Source organism: Cibotium barometz, chromosome 10 (genome assembly GCF_041138505.1).
Source record: "Cibotium barometz isolate CiBa-2024 chromosome 10, ASM4113850v1, whole genome shotgun sequence".
Lineage (NCBI taxonomy): Eukaryota > Viridiplantae > Streptophyta > Polypodiopsida > Cyatheales > Cibotiaceae > Cibotium > Cibotium barometz.
This window is the reverse complement of record NC_141055.1, coordinates 27,712,662-27,730,619: the sequence shown is the minus strand read 5'-3', so window position 1 is coordinate 27,730,619 and position 17,958 is coordinate 27,712,662. Positions and strand designations below refer to the sequence as shown.

Below are 17,958 nucleotides of genomic sequence, written 5' to 3'. Positions count from 1 at the left end.
GATGGTTCTAGAGAGGGAATAGTTCTCTTCTGGAACCTTGGTGGGCCGACTAGTGCTGTATTATTTATTAAATTGCCCCGTTTCAAGATTAATTTGGGAAACCTTTTCCGAACACTGGTCTGAGTACACGTTCTCGCATTCCGTGCTTACTGGGCGCCCATAGAGATTGAACAAGGGAGCAGTGTACTGTGAATTCAAGCAGACAGGCAAAAATAGAAGCCACAATATGGCTGCCTCAACCCTAGCTTCGTGATTGAGAAGCAGGTTGAATGGCCGCGGCCCAACCATCTGCCGCTAGTCGGGCATGGACCAAATCCTCAGACCCTTCCCTGCCTCTGCAGTCATCCACAGCACGGCCTGATGCATCATATGCAAGGAAAATTCAAGAAAACATTAGTTCTCTGGAGCCTTTGAGCATAGAAGAGGCTCTTGCTTTTCTAGACAGTACATCAGAGTTTCCCTCAGTGTGTGATCTCATCTGCATCCTGCAAAAATGCAGAAAAAGGAGAAACTTAGCATATGCCAAGCATGTACATAAGCACATCAGAGAAAAGGATATGGGAACCCACAGAGAGCTTGGCAACTACCTTGTCCCCATGTATGTGGAATGTGGAAGCATGTCTAACGCCAAGGAGGTTTTCGAAGAGCTGATTTACCGCAATGAGTACTCGTGGACCTCACTCATACAGGGTTATACTGAGTGTGGGGAATGGCAACATGCATTCGACATCTTCGAGAAAATGCAACAGGATCGTGTATGTCCCAGCAGGCATACATTCGTGGCCATACTCAGAGCTTGTATAAGGTTGAAATCTGTCAACAGGGGCTACAAAATACATGCCGACATTGCGGTGGAGGGTTATGAGACAGATCTTTTTGTTGGGAGCACTTTAGTGGACATGTATGCCAAATGTGGCCCGCTTCTAGAGGCACGGCATGTGTTTGACGGGTTGCCTGTTCGAAACGCGGTCTCATGGACTGCAATAATTGCAGGGTATGCCGATAATGGTTGTGGCGAGGAAGCACTGAACTGTCTAGAACAGATGCAACTTGAGGGCGTGTCTCCAGATGCTGTCACATTTGTTTGCGGATTGAAAGCTTGTTGCTCTACAGGATTTTTGGACAAAGGCCATATATTACATGCGGAGATTGTCAAAGAAGAATATGAAAGAGACTGTTTCATTGGCAGCACACTGGTGGATATGTATGTCAAATGTGGCATGCTTGCAGAAGCACAGGATGTGTTTGATAGCCTTGAAGTCAGAGATGTAGTCTTGTGGACTGCACTGATTTCGGGGTATGTTGAACATGGGCTTGGCAAGGAGGCATTAGACTGTTTGGAACAGATGCAGCAGGTGGGCGTGTCTGCGAATGCTTTCACATTCAATTGTGGCCTAAAAGCTTGTTGCAACATAGGAGCCTTTGATAAGGGACGAGAATTACACACGGAGATTGCCAAGGAAGGATTGGAAAGAGATTCTTTTGTTGGCAGCACTTTGGTTGACATCTACGCTAAGTATGGCTCACTCATGGAAGTGCAGGATGTGTTTGATGGGCTTCTAGCTCGAGATGTAGTCTTGTGGACTGCACTTATTGCAGGATATGCTGAGCAGGGCTTCGATGAGGAAGCATTGGAGTGTTTGAAACAGATGGAACAGGAGGACATTTCTCCTGATGCTGGCACTTATGTCTGCAGCTTGAAAGCTTGTGGCAAGCTAGGGAACATTGACAGGGGCCGAGAAATGCATGTCAGCATAGTCAAGGAGGGATTGGAAAAAGATAGTTTTGTAGGTAATGCATTGCTGGATATGTATGCGAAAAGTGGTTTGCTTGCAGAGGCACGAGAAGTACTTGATGAGCTTCCATCTCATGGTGTAGTCTCTTGGACGGCATTGATTACTGGCTATGTGGAACATGGGCTTGGTCAGGAAGCTCTGAACTGTTTTGAACAGATGCAAATGGAGGGCATGTTTCCGGATGTCATCACCTTTGGTTGCAGCTTGAAAGCTTGTGGGAGCTTGAAAGCTTTGGAAAAGGGTCAAGAAATGCATGCCGAGGTTGTGAAAGAGGGATTTGAAAGGGATTCCCTGGTTGGCAGCACTCTGGTGGATATGTATGCCAAATGTGGCTCACTTGCAGAAGCACAAGAGTTGTTTGACCAATTGCCAATTCGAGATGTAATCTCATGGACTGCATTAACTACAGGGTATGCCGAGCAAGGGCTTGGAGAAGAAGCCTTGAACTGTTTTCAACAAATGCAGCTGGATGGTGTGTCTCCTGATGCATTCTCATGGAATGCTGTCATCGTTGGCCATGCTGAGCAGGGAGACAAAGAGAGTGCTTTCAGAATTCATGCACAAATGCAAGACCAAGGTCTGTTGCCAAATAGTGTGACCTTTGTGAGTATTCTGAAAGTGTGTGCCTCCACTGCAGCATTAGAGATTGGCAAAAGAGTTCATGCTCAAGTTCATGGGATTGGTGGATTTAAAGCTACTGAATTAATCTTAGCAAACGCTCTCATCGACATGTACTGTAAATGTGGAATGATGGGGGATGCACAGCAGGTGTTTGATGCTATGTCCATAAAAGATGTTGTTACATGGAATGCATTGATAACAGGATGCGGCCGTCAAGGAGAGACAGATCTTGCTCTCAGTACGTTTGAGAGAATGAGAGAGGAAGGCATTCAACCAGAACCCATCACATTTCTCAGTGTTCTCTCTCTATGCAGTCATGCAGGTTTGGTAGATCAGGGCCAGAAGTACTTTGAGGCTATGAGCAAAGACTATGGCATCACTCCAAGTGTTAAGCACCACAATTGCATGGTTGATCTCCTTGGTCGTGCAGGCCGACTCAATGACCTCATGGAATTGTTGGAAAGAGGGTCTTTTGAGCCTGATATTGTGACGTGGAGTACCATGTTGAGTGCTTGTCACCAGTGGGGTAATGTAGAGCTTGGTAGGCATGCCTTCGAGCATATTGTAAGATTGGATGAAAGAAATGCACCAGCTTTCATAATGATGTCCAACATCTACGTAGATGCTGAGATGTGGGAGGATGCCAAGAAGATTGAGGCCATGAGAATGGAGTTACGAGCATTGAAGCAGCCAGAAAAGAGTTGGATTGAGACTAATGGAATCATTCAGAAATTTGTGGGAGGGCAAGATACAAGGCGCACCCAAAGCAAGTATCTATATGCAAAACTTGAACAAGTTCTGGCCAAAGGGGAGGAAGGCTCTACATTGGACTTTGGTTACAAGCTACAGACGACAGCTGATAATGGCAAGGAGGATGGAATATGCCAGCATACTGAGAGGCTGGCTATTATGTCTGGCCTAATAAATACACCTGAGGGATCATCAATTCGTCTGGTCAAGAACAACCATCTTTGTACTTACTGCCATGTCATAGTGTCACTTGTATCAAAACTAGAGGGACGGACTATTGTATGCAGAGATTCAAGCTGCTTTCATCTCTTCATGAATGGAAAGTGTTCTTGTGGAGAGTACTGGTCGAATTAGGACTTCGCATTCATAAGACATTGGCATCTTGTGTAGAATACAATACATAATCACAACCTCCCAAGCAGCTCAAGACATGATTTAACTCCCCTAAATGGCTCAACAAACATGAAGCACACATGGTATTTTTCTAGAGCCTTAGCAACACTCAGAGCCTCCTAGTTGGTTCTATGTAGGCTACTGTCAATACTCATCCCTTGTTGAAGGTTCCACCTGTCTAGTATCCTTGGTGCTACTCTTTCTTTCCATTGAAGTGGCCTTTCCAATGCATGTACGTGCCGTTATGCACGTCTTAGCATGGTTGCATGACAACCCCCATTACATTGCTAACACTGTGCTTGTTTATTGATGTTTTTGTCTTACTAAGGGGGTTTACACGCTTCGAGTCCCCCCTCCCCCCGGCCTTCCTTTTTTTTTGAAAAGGTGTGCAAAAATCCCTTGAAATTGGGGGAGATCTCTGCCACCCAAGCTTGTGGGCGGGGAGTCTGCCTTCTCCACATGTGCAAGGAATGTGAGCCACTATGATTGCAACCTCGTCATACTCCATCCACCTACCTATGGCTTATTGTTAGTGCCATATAGGAGAACCTTAAACTTTGTGTCTCTCTCTGCCCTCATATGAGAGCTTTTTTGGGCCTATTTTTGTGTAGTAAGGGCTGAAATTTTTATTTCAAGGAATAACTCATTGCTTCACCAATCCTTTTGTCTACCTTATCTCTCTACCATAGGAATTAAGTAGCCCATGAATTTCAAAAAATAAAGCCTGTGGATCAGGCTTTACTTTTTAAAATTCAGAGCTGCAGACTTCAAGAATCACATGCCACATTGTCTCTGTGGAGACTTGATACCACCTGGGAGATTATTGTCAGCATCACTGCCTGGCAGATATGGAAGATGAGGTGTACTGAAGCATGCCCTCGTGGAAGATTAGATGTATTGAGGCGATCGAGGGCACGTAGATTTATGACACCACATTTGTACCATTTGAGGAGATATTATTCATACACTTATGGCCACTTATGTCTGTATATAGGGACATAGGGCGCACAGATTTATGACACTCAATGCATTTGTACCATTTGGGGAGATATTATTCATAAACTTATGGCCACTTGGGGCCATATATATGGACATGAGATATTATTCATACACTTATGGCCACTTGGGGCCGTATATATGGACATTCTAGCGCAAGCAAAGCGCGTCTTCTTAATGAAGGAGTGAGGTCATGGGATTTTCTTCTCTTCGACTTCCACTGGTGGACTCTCTTGGCATATCACTGTGCCCTTGACTGGCTTTGACTACCTTACCCTATGTGATGAGGATTTCCTATTTATGATTTTGTAATGACTTTCATCCTTAATAGAAGTCTCCTTTTTGCCTAAAGCTTGAAGAAAAGTTCAAAAACTTAAGATGTAATGAGCAATGAGAATGTCTTTTTACGTTGCATCCAATTATGCATATTGAACCTTTTTTTTGTTTGATGTGCATATTGACCCTTTTTTTTTGTTTGGTGTCAATAATTAGTTCCTCGCTTTGCAGCGGCGGGTAGAGCTTATTATCGAAGGTTCAACGATAGAGTGATGAAATAATTAACGAAATACTGAAATAATAATTTCAGCAAATGGGATGCGTCTCATTCGAAATACACAAACATTACCAAACAAAAGCGAATGGAAATATCAAATACACAAATATTACTAAAAAAAAACCGACTCTAATTGTGAAATACACAAAGATTATAAAAAAAAACGAATTTCATTGTGCTGGATTTATACAGGTGTCAAACCAAGACAACAGAACAAAAGTGTACAGTCTGAATGCCAGAAGTCACAAATGCAAACAAACCTAATAAGCAAACACCAAACCTAGGGGATGTTACATGAAACATGCTTCTTCCTTGTTACGCCCAACAAATTTACATACTTCAGGTGATAGCGGCTCAAAGTCATCTCCATTGAGGATTGCTTTTTTGAACTTCTGAGTTTTCTCTTAGACAGAAAGATATGATGTACTATAGTCTTGTTGTGAGTGTGTTTCCTCATCATTGTCAATGATGATAGGGTTGGCATGACTCTAGAGTTGTGCAGTATGGTTATCACGCACATTTTCATGACTGCATGCTCGATCACCATCTTCACTTCTGTCATCTTCGTCTTCTTGTCTGTTGGATTGTGCATACACTAGATTGAAGTATCTCGTAGTGGGACTCTCCGTGAAGAAGATTTCTTCTATGTCTATGCACTGGGTGAGGTGAGGAAGCTTCATGACTTTCCAAATTGTGGAAGATCTCCTCCTACTCATGCCAGTTCCAATCTTTGGAATTATCCATGATGCTATGGGGTAATATTTTCCTGTGTGACCCATTCTCAGGAGCATGCTTTGGAGTGATGCACCAAGCTTGTTAGCTATGTAATTATCCATGAATACATAAGCCCGCTCAAACAAATTAATGGGCGACAAACACACTTTGTTCTTCAAATTAGCCTGTCCATAAAGAGCATACAGTTGACGTCCTTTCGTTATCTCTTCAGGAGATGTTATGCGAGAAGAACTTAAAATGCAGCTTCTGCAAGTCTTTTATATCATACCTTCAAACATATGCAAGTCTTTCATATCATACCTTCAAACATATGCATTTTTATTTGCCTTAGATCTCTACACATTACTATACCACCCTCTAGTTTGAAGAAGTCCTAGCCCAAATACCGTTTGATGGTGGCTTTGCCAATGCTTATGAGTGATGAAGCCATAAGAGTTACCACCATTAGAAAGTGTAAATGGTTCAGAGTGCCTCCTTTCTCCAGTGCAAACAAGCCCTTTAAGCACTCCATTCTTACAAACTCTTCCAGTGGTTCCTAGCATGAGAGATTGATGTCTACATTTTCGACGGCTACTGTCTCACTGACACTTCGAATAGTTTTGTCTTCTTCTGAAAGTGAGGTATCTTGTGCACAGAGGGCTCTGAGTCGGCATTCTTCTCATTTGTCACAGGTTCTCTACCTTTCCTATCACAATGTGATGATCCTGGACAACAACAACACGCAAAAGGAAGCGACTCATCAAATGATGTCAAAGCATAGAAGGGTGTTAAAGCATGCACAACAAATTTTATGAACTCCATGAAAGACCCAAGTTCAAGGTAGATACAAACCAGAGGACCGGGGTTTTTGCTTCACTGCATGTAGATTGCGCACCGTATAAGGGCCTTCGAGAAGAGTGACAACACGACACGAGACTTGATCAAAATGCTCTCTTGGCAAAGTCGAGGTGGCCGATCAACTTGCGCTATTAACACAGTCGAGGTCGATGGATCAGCCTCATAACAAAGCAAGGAGGAAGGATGTCAATCAAATTTTATCACGTTGCTAATATCATCGAGGGATTTCCTCCTAGGAGCCATAACAGACAGTAGTAACAGAGGTCACATAACAAAGACATCGTGAATTCTCATTATATAAGCGTCCATAAAAAAGATAGGTATGGCGAACGTGACGATCCATAACCTGCCATGGCATAGAAATGCTGCAGAAGCACGAATTGTCCAGAAAGACGACAACGTCTAGAAGTACTTCACGTATAGAGAAATCAAGAAGCAGCATAATCTTAGAAGCATACAGAAAAACCAATAAGGCAATGCCTTGCATAGACATGGAGAAGCTGCAATATCCAGAAAAACCTAAATAACACACCAAACATGATCATGCCACGAGAACACGATCATGCCACAAAGAAGAAAGAAATGACGCATAGTACCTATGCAGTGGAGCACGCATGACAATTGAGGTTCCAAAGGACACAAATCAAGATCCATGTTGAGTACACATGCCAGGTCACCATTGAGAATGATGCAGCAAACCAGGAGCATGCGAATCGGCAAACGACAACGACCACAAACATGCAAAATCCGAAAAAAGAAAACAACTGCAGTAAGATTCGAAAAAAGAAAACAACAATGGCACCACCACTTGGAGAAGCATGCAAATGACAAAGATACATGTGTCATCGCCTCCACATGTCAACACTTGGAAACTGAAGTTGTTGTGAACTTGAGAGAAAGTGAATCTTTGACATAGTTAATGCGAAAAACATTGGGGGTGCTTATTATGAAAGAGAGAGCCTTGTATATGTCTTAATGCTCAAGAGAGAGACAAGGATGGAGTTGTGTATAACTAAATGCCTCTAAGAAATGCGTCCTTACAAAGAAGTCTTGGCTCTTAACCCAAGGAAAACTAAAGGGCTCTAAGCGAGAGTCTTCTAATGCCAAAGGGCAGTCTTGGCTCTTAACCCAAAAGCAAACTAAAGGGCTCTAAGAGAGAACCTTCTAATGCCAACCAAGAGAAACATCCTGAATAAATTAAATGATTTAATCCATACACACTAAGGAATATTCTTTGAGAAGACTAAGGTAAATATTTTTTTAAACAACATAGTTGAAATTCAAAGACTATTTTCATAAAAACTTCAACAAGATTTTCTCATCAATCTCTCATAGATATAGAGGAATTTTTTTAAAAATTATTCTCTCTTGTTCCATTTCTCTCATGTGCAATGTCCTATTAGAGCATATGAAATTTTCTCTTCCCATTCATACTACTACTAGTGGCATGACCACTCTCCAATGGGCAAAAGATATTCTTACATGCATAAAAACACATACAAACATTATTTAAGTGAATTGAATGAGACACTATATAAGTAGAATACTTGTTTTCCTCTGTCAACTACTCATCTTTGCATAAACTTCTCAACACTTGAGCAAGAACAACCTCCACAACACAATTTATACTCAATAGTCACATCTCTCTATTAATGGTTCACCCTAATCCCCCTTGAAACACATCCAACAAGAGATTACCTAGTGAACTGGAACTATTGTAAGGATCTTTCCAATGGCCGAGCTCGTAACACTTGAGGTCTCCAAGCTCCACAACTCCTTAAGAAGCAATTCCACCACACCTCCTGCCTGTGAGTGTTGTTACACCGCTGCATTGCACTATGGGTACTCTTTAATTCTCTCACCTCACTTCACTTACACACACTCACTCACATGCATTAGGGAGAGAGATTAGCAAGAGAAAGATTCTATTGCACAATGGGAGAGTATATTGTATTATGAGAGAAATTCACTTATATACATGGCCATAAGTGTTCACACTCACTTAAACTGTGGCTGGCCAGGAACTTTAAGCTCATAAGAGGCCTAATGCTATTATGATGACTACTCTCATAATATATCCATGAAGTACATCACTTTAGGACTTCATCCTAACTCTCTTAAAGCGGGAATCACCATAAGTATTCCGTCAAATCATTACGGGCGCCCGTCCAAGTTATAGATTTGCATACCATTGCTTCATATCTTGAATGTATGACCGTTTGGTGTATCTACCTTGACTCCTTGATATAAGATAATGGTAGTAGCTCTTGTTAACCCTAGAAATGGGTTAACATTTCCCCCTTTATGATGGTGATCACGTTGAAGACCTTTGTGTGGGGAGAATTGACATGCTTGTAGATGGCTTTGATGTTGATTGACATTCAATGGTCTTTTGTTCCTCTGGAAGGAATAAGAAGGGCTAGTTAGTAAATGAAAAGGTTAGTGGTTTATTGAGAATTTCTAACGGGTTCGAGGGGTGGGGTTTTTATATTTTTTTTAGCATGGTTTTTTTTTTGGCTCACTTTGTTTTTGGCAATCATAAGCTAGGTTACATGTGATTTGTGTTAGTGGGGAAGCTAAGAGATGTTAATGATGGGGGAGAAGAGAAGGAAGGATGGGGGAGAAGAGAAGGAAGGATGTTAATGATGGGGGAGAAGAGAAGGAAGGATCCAGAGGAACATAGACAAAATCATCAGAATAATGAGATTGTGTTTCTCAAATTCCTCATTTGATTCATTGAAAGCGACATTCATTATTTGAAGAAATTGGCCTTCGATGATGTCCCTTTGTGTGGCAGGATTCTTGTCAAATGTTGTTGAGTAGGGCATGTTCCTGCATGCTTCTTTCCATGTGCTTTTTATGTTTTTATGTATATTTAAGTTTTCCTATGAAGTAGATATACATGAAGTACAAGAATTGAGTCATATAGACTCTTATTGAATTGCTCTGTGTTGAAGTAGCCACTTGTTGTTGGTGGCGAGGATTGAAAGAACGTCAAATTGCGAGGTTAATATAGATATCTTCACTAAGGATTGAAGATCATTGATTTGTGAAGTAGTAGCGTCGTTTGGAGAGGTTTGTAATTTGAAGGAAACTTCCAGGCGATGGGTTTTACCATTGACCAAGCTTTCGCCCACCATGCCCCCCCCCATCTAGAGATGTACCTAGAAATTTGTCAATGGTGAGGCTTTGGTACAAATGTTCTCCAGTGCATGAGTGTGGATATGTACTCATGGAGCAACTGCTACATTAATTTAGCCAAAAGAATAGTAAGCTATAAGCTTAACAAAAATATAATGGCTATTGAAGATCATTTGGGAGTTGTTTAAGCCATGAAGTGTTAAGTCGTGAAAGGCTTAACACGTGAAGGAGCTTAAGCCGTGAAAGGCTTAATTCATGAGAGGGCTTAACCCGTGAGAATCTTAATTCATGAGAGGGCTTAACCCGTCATAGTGTTAATTCGTGTGAGAGGCTTAACTCGTGAGATGGCTTAATTCATGAGATGCCGTGAGATGGCTTAATTCGTGAGATGTTTAAGCCATGAGATGGATTAGCTCGTTGTCGTGAAGTGTGCGGAGTAGCCAGGAAAGTACAAAACTTCTAGCTGTGAGAGTGAATGTTAAATCCAACAAGGAATTTCACGTACAAGATTTCCCAAGGAGAATTGAACACCATTATTTCCATTGACAAATACATGTGTCCTCTTCCCTCAATACATCCTTGAGTTCCTCCAGGTGAATGCACAGATTTGCATGAAATCCTTTGAACCATTCACATGTGGTCATAACAAAGATTTCCAATTATTCCAATATACATGTGCCCAGCTATATCCATTACATCCAGTGCCCTCAAAACTGTTATTTCGAGATGTACTTTATCACCTGAAAACCTGCCTTAATGTTCTAACATCTCACAAGCAAAATATAGCATTTGGCATAGCTTTGACATACTCATAATTTTCAAAATCCATATGAGAAGAAAGTAAGGCAAATTTTCCTCAGCTTCAATGCATTTTTCACCAATCACCGAGCTCCAAATTCCTTAGCTTTTTCCCCAAAAATCCTTCTATTCAATTCCAAGCTTCTTTTGATATATATATATGGGTTAAACGATTCTCTCAATTCGTATAGAATGAGAGTAACATTTAAGAGAATATATATATATATATATATATATATATATATAAAACACTTAGCTGTCGAGTTGCATGCGTGGAACTCCACCAACCGTATGCTTCATATCAATTAAGCGAGGGTGAAACAGCTGGAGAAGCATCGCAGAGTGTTGGTTTAGAAAATAGCTTTTCCCATAAATATATCATTATGTTGTGCTAGAATTACTCTCTAATTCTAGCACCTACAAAGCACTCACAGTATATATATATTTTAAATAAAAACGCCTGGTCTTTTTTGACGCTGTTATCAGACGCTGCAGAAAAAAAATCTCCACTCTGCTATCGCCATTTCATTCCGGTGATTTTCCCTTCTTTCCCCGCGGCGATCTCGGGCCTTCCCACCTTTTCCCACTACTGATGCGGGAATTTCCTATTCCCAAAAGCTGCGCTCCAGAATTTTCCAAATAAAAGATCCTTCTCTCTTCCACGTGCGCTGCCATTCGTTATTTGCTTCTTCTAACCTTAGCATTAAGGTTATGCCACCCATCATATGTTTCTTCTAACCTTAGCATTAAGGTTAGAAGTCTAATAGTAAGACATAACCTTATATTCGCTTCCATCATCCATAAAGGAAAACCACAATGCATGTGACTCTTGATATACACACAACATCATCTTTAAACAAAACCATTGCACCACTGTAGGCACACTTACTTTGAAGAGCATGACACAAGCCCATAAGGCATTTTAGCCAATAATACCTTGAATTTCCTGCTTTGGCACAACTCAAGATTCCCAAAGCATTCTCACACCTATGAAGACATTCAATGAACTCCTCGGCACTGTGATACTCATTAAGTCTCCATTTCTCTTGACACCTTCATAGTTTATAAATTATCATGTCGGCCTATATGATTTATAGAATCCCCATTTACTTATTCAAGTATTTCTCCATGCCTTCATAAATGCATTCCTTTGTGCATTGGTATGCCCTCATGCCATCATATATATCTGGATGCTTCTAACTTACCCATGAGCTCAGAGTAACAGCAAAAACATCATCCTCCATACTCATATACAAAAAACCCCTAAATCTGACTCAGCCTCAGCTTGTCTTATTGAACCTCATATACAATATGAACATATGTACATGGCATCATATAATGACTCGTCATGGCACTTAACCTATGCATCTGGATGTGTATTTGACGGCCTCACATGCACGGTTTCATATCATAGACGTGCCATGGCACGACATCGTGAGATGCTTAACCTGCCGAGAAGGCTTAATTCGTGAGATGCTTAACTCGCGAGAAGGCTTAATTCGTGAGATGCTTAAGCCATGGGATGGCTTAACCTATGAGATGCTTAAGCCGTGAGAAGGCTTAACCCGTGAGATTGTAGGGTTTTAGTCATGAGATTGTAGGGTTTTACCCTGATGGTTTTTTATTTTAAATGATTCTATGGCTTAGCTAGGGTACGACTTGCAAGAAACAGGTTCTTGTGCACTTATGCTTCACATCTAGAGGGGTGAAAAGAACATTGTGAGTTTATCTTTGATGCGCTCTTAAGTCTCCATTATGGACATAGGTATTGTTTCTTGAATTTGTGGCTCAATTGTTGTTGAGGCAGTAGGTAAGGCTTTTGGGTGGTTTCCAATGGGGTTAACTAAATACACAAGCTCTTGTGTAGATGCTATATGCACAAGAGGGTTGAGTGACTCGCTTGGTGTTGCTTGGGTTTTCATTCTTGTCGAGGTAAACTTGTTGGGGTTAAAGACGGGGTGAGGCTGTCTTCACTTTGTTTGATTTTAGAAACCATATGATGGGACTACCATCATAGTATCCTTGTTGTTGAAGCACGTGCACATGCGCCCATCTTTGATGAACATTATAAATTGGTGGCTTTTTGGTGTTGAAGCTTCTTTCTTTGTGTAAGCTTAGGGGACCTTTTGGTTTATTTGGGAACCCAAGCTTTGTTATTTCCTTTGTAGTACCCTTGTGCTTGCACTAATCGTTTCGGTACCCACACTTGTTGATATGTTGGAGTTCTTTGAGGAACTTGCATAGGGTTTTGTGGATGGTGTAGTGGAGTACTTTTATTTTTCCTTGGCCTCTAAGTACTGTATTATTAAGGAAGAGGCTTTGACTGTTGAGGCACCCAAATTTGATTGGCACCTAGCCTTGAGCTACAAGTAGTTGCTTCTCGACCCACATTTTGATACCCATAAGATACCTTAATCTTGGCTGTCTTGGTGGAGTTTTCTTTTTGGTTGCAGTGGAAGGTTGTGGGCCCTCTGTCACATTGGTTGGCATTGAGATTGTGGGTTTGAGACTCATGGGCATTATTGATGATGAGGCTAGAGTCTCTTATGGAGTGGTTGTATGATGAGGTTTTTGAGTATGTGGCCGTCTCTCCGTTGGTGAGGTTTGTCGATGAGAAGAGGCGTTGGCTCCTCCAACGTTTTTCCTTTGAGTTCCTTGTTACAAATAGATAGTTGCACATGGGAAACTTTTTCAGGAATAGTTGTTCATTGCAAGGTTTTGGCATTGAACTTTGTTGGTGAGGATGGAGTGGAAGGGGTAGATGCTTTACTAGAGTCGGTTTTGTTGATACAAATGGTAGGCATTTATGTAGAGGGGCTTTTGAGGAAGAGGCTTGTAACTTTTTGCTCTCAGCATCATAGAAATCCATTAGGGTTGGATCCTCTTCTTGGTAGTATGGTACTGTCAACTCTATGTCATTGATGACCATCATGATGACCCTATCGTCGCTGGCAAAGCACTGTGGTGCGCTTGAGTAGCAATAGTCCATTTGTAAGATTCCTCCCCAGCGCCTCAAGATGTCTAGTAGCTTTCCTTGTAATCTATCCCCTTTTCAGAATAATAAAAGATCTTAATTCTACCTGTTTTGGCCTAGAGAGAGAAAATATTCTAGAGAGAGATAACTCAATTTTTAAATATCTTTGGATGAAAAAATATCATTTCTTATTAAAATAAATTCCCTCGAAACAGAATTTTAAAAAGAATTTCCTAAGGTGCTTTAGAAATAAATTATAATCTGCTAAAAAGACCTTAGCCTAAGGGTCCAGATTTTCTGAAAATTTTAGATTGAGGTTTTGAGGGGCCAATCAGATTAATCCAAATGTAAGGAGGAGATAAATTGAAGAAATAAAGAAAAACCTCCCAAAAATGAGTAAATACTCACATAAGATGAAGAGTGGACTAAGGACCAAGGAAATTAGTTAAAAAAACTGATTTTTGGCACCTCAGTGTGGGGATTCCCCCTCATGAAGGAGGCGCCTTTTTTCTCATCATTGCTTTCCATTTTAAATCAATAAAATGAGATATTTCATCTCTCCTCTCTCCTAATTCAAGTCTAGTTCCAAAAAGTAAACTGAACTGACCCAAAAATGGTCAAAAATTGACCAAATTGATCTGGAAAATTCTAGAATCAGTTTGCTTGGTTTGAGGCTCACTTTTTTCTATAAATAGAAGCCTCCCCCTTTGTAAAAGCTTAATAGTGTTTATGCACTGTTACTCTACTCCTCCCCAAAGCCAAAAACATTGAATTCACTTGATAATTCACTTGTTTTTGACTAATTCCTCTACAAAGAATTGGTGGCCACTCTTGATCCAAACAAGAGTAGAACCCTCAGACCCTCAAGCCAAAGGAAAGCTAACAAAACTCCATGTAAGTTAAAAATTCTACTTTTTTTTAATTTTAATCTATGGTTTTCTGAATTCTTTGCTTTTTAATGTGAATATGGACGATAAGCCTTGATGAAAAGGCTTCCCCCTTCTCTTCATTAAGAATTTCAGCCTTTCTTTATCCTAAAATGAGTAACAAAAATATTGAGTTAAACTTTTCTTATTGATTAAATCTTTAGAAGTGAAAATTGATTAGATTAGAGTGCTTTATTTCATTTTGGGATTAATTTTAAAGTAAATTTAGAATTTAAAAATTGAGAAATGGTCAGCCATACAAAGGAGGTTATGGCAAAATTTTAAATTTTGTGGAAATAAGTTTTATCTTTATGTTATTCTAAAAGAATAATCCCCATCGTTTGTGCATTCTAAAAGAAATTCTTTTTATTTTAAAAGTGTTATTCCTATTTTATGCATAAATAGATGCATAAAAGGATTTTCTTTTATATAAAAGTGTTATTCTCATTGGATTTAAATTCTATGCATAGAAAGATACATATTGGATATTTTTTATTATTATAAAAGTGTTATTTTCATTAGATTTAAATTCTATGCATAGAAAGATGCATACTGGATATTTTTTTATTATAAAAGTGTTATTTTCATTAGATTTAAATTGGAATTTTTTTTATTATAAACGTGTTATTTTCATTAGATTTAAATTCTACGCATAGAAAGATGCATAAAAGATTTTTTTTAATTATAAAGTGTTATTTTCATTAGATTTAAATTCTATACATAGAAAGATGCATAAAAGATTTTTTTTAATTATAAAGTGTTATTTTCATTAGATTTAAATCTTATGCATAGAAAGATGCATAAAAGAAATTTTTTTTAATCATAAAAGTGTTATTTTCATTAGATTTAATTTCTATGCATAGAAAGATGCATATTGGAAATTTTTATTATAAAAGTGTTGTTTTCATTGAATTTAAATTTTATGCATAGAAAGATGCATAAAGAAAATTTTATTATAAAAGCGATATTCTTGTAAAAATTGATTTTTATGCATAAATAGATGCATAAAGAAATTCTTTTTATTTTAAAAGTATTATTCTTATTAAAATTGATTTTATGTATAAATAGATGCATAAAAGGATTTTCTTTTATATAAAAGTGTTAGTCCCATTGACGTTGATTTTTATGCATAAATAGATGCATAAAAATTTTTTATATCAAAATTAGAATTCTCTTTAATTCTATGTTTGATAAATGAATAAGAATACTCTGAGAGAGAAATTTCTATTGTTTTATATTCACGCGGATTGTAATGAGAAAATTTAAAAAATCTATCGGGTTATATTCACTCGGATTGTAATGAGAAAATTCAAAAAATCTATCGATGTTGGAATTTCAGATAATTGATTAATTTATTCCTCATCAGAATTTGTGATTAGTTTAGAAAACAGTTAAGTGAATATTCAAATTCAGTAAAATAGTAATTAAAATATCACCCCCTTTTTGAGAAAGATAAGTCGGGAAGAACCTTATCAGACTCGAAACCTGAATCAGACTATGACCAAGACCAAACTCTTTCGTCAGTTTCAAGGAAAGACGATGTGACTAGTTCAGGAAAATTCACTCAAATCTCCCACCAAATTTGAAACTAAGTTGAGACCCTTTGAATTGATATGAGGATCAAGGTTACAGAATTCAAGGAATTCTGTTTTGCAATTCAGATATACGATTAAGAAGTTTTGGGGACGCGGATTTAAGATATACTCAAAAGAAAATCAAAACTGAAAACTTGCATAGAAGCCCTGTTTTCTTAAAGGACTGTCTTACGCTAGAATGCTGGAGGGAGCATTTGGTATATGTGTTTTTCTAAGGGAAGTTCGGTTGCAATAGTTGGCGGGGGAGTGTTCAAAGGACAAGTCACGCCGGCAAAGCTTGTTGGCCAGCCTTGGTATGGTTAAAATGGTGCGCTTCTGGGTATGATGGACAAGGGCCGACGAAGCGGTCCCTGAGTGAAGTGCCAAGACACCTAAGGAGGATCCTGGAGGGTTCTGACCAGGTGATGCATGGGCTCGCGGTGCCGAGGACACCCATGCGTATGTCGAGGAGGATATTGTATGATGGACCAATGTTTATTGTAATCTGTTACTGGATCTCGTTGTTGACCAGCTCTGGTCTCAACAGAGAGTCCAGAGTGACATTGTTTTTGTTGAGAAATAAGGATTGGATGGAAATTTTGAGTTATGATATCTGTAACCAATAATTGTTTGTCAATGGATTGTTTTATAAGTTAAAGTTTAAAGAGGAGTGTGTGCGTTGTCTGGTTCTACCAATTCCAGTGGTTGGGCGGTGGCTAACCCATGGGCCGGAGACTGGAATCAGTAGAGTTTTAATAATAAAATTGATTAATAGGAATACGCTTAGAACTCGAGTAGTTAAATAAAAACTTGAAGACTTCTCAAATGAATAGATCAACGGCTGTGCCTGATTCAATTAGGAAAAAAGTGTTGATTTCTTCAAGTTAAGTTTGTAATAGTTTTCCTCCTATCTGGTTTAATCAGATGAAGGTTAGTTTAGTCTCTTGACCCCGTTAGAAAATTCGTTAAGAAATTCAAAAAGGTGGAATCGTCCCCATTTTTCGGGCAAGGAAAATTTTTCCAGTTTCGGTTTCGGAATGACCACCAGATTAGTCTCGTGCCCGGACATTCTTCTCTTGTCTACAAAGATCTTGGCTTCTGTTGTTTCGTAATTTCTTACATGGTATCAGAGCATAGGCTCTAGACAAGAAGCTTTTGTCTAAGGAGATTAGGAGAGATGGCTCAACCTGCAGCAAACGCACCTCCCAGCATGGGGTACTGAAGGAAAGTTAAATGGATCTAACTATACTCTATGGAGGTTCAAGATGAAGGCGATTCTCAATGCTTATGAGCTTTGGGATACTGCTACTGGAGTAGATCAGAAGCCTATTCCTATGCAAGATTCTACTGACCCCAGTCAAACCATTCAACCTGATCTGCCAGGCTTGGAGTCGAAGGGATGGAGACACCCTATGCTCAATTGTCACAAGCGTCAAAGATAATGTTTTGACGTTAATTCAGCATGTGGATACTACTGCAGAAGCATGGACAATTCTCAAGAACCAGTACGAGACAACCAATGAAACAAGAAAGCAGAATCTTGAAAATCAACTGGCGAATGAGAAATAGTCCGAGACAGAGTCTATGGAGCAGTTCATCACAAGGGTGAAGAACTTGAGAGATCAGATGGCAGCATTTGGTGTTGCTATCAAGAGTGAAGATCTTGCTAAACGGTGTATTCGCATTCTTCCTCCAAATTCCTCCAAAGTATGACAGTTTGGCAACTTCTCTGAATACTCAGGTGAGAGTTCCTCCACTCAGTTTTGAGGATTTTTGAGCCATGCTATAAGAGGAAGAGCTACGAAAGAAGAGGTTGCAAGGAGAGGATTCCGCCTTCTCTGTAGGTTCAAAGAAAGGAAAAGGT

The 17,958-nt window shown here is 39.6% G+C and overlaps 1 protein-coding gene across 1 annotated transcript; it reads left to right on the top strand.

Annotated features, from left to right (window-relative positions):
- Positions 1-81: 81 nt before the first annotated feature.
- Positions 82-3,728, top strand: LOC147634737 (pentatricopeptide repeat-containing protein At2g27610-like). The gene has a single exon (XM_086803909.1). The coding sequence runs from the start codon at positions 270-272 to the stop codon at positions 3,519-3,521; it is 3,252 nt and encodes a 1,083-aa protein (XP_086660035.1). The 5' UTR covers positions 82-269; the 3' UTR covers positions 3,522-3,728.
- Positions 3,729-17,958: the final 14,230 nt, after the last annotated feature.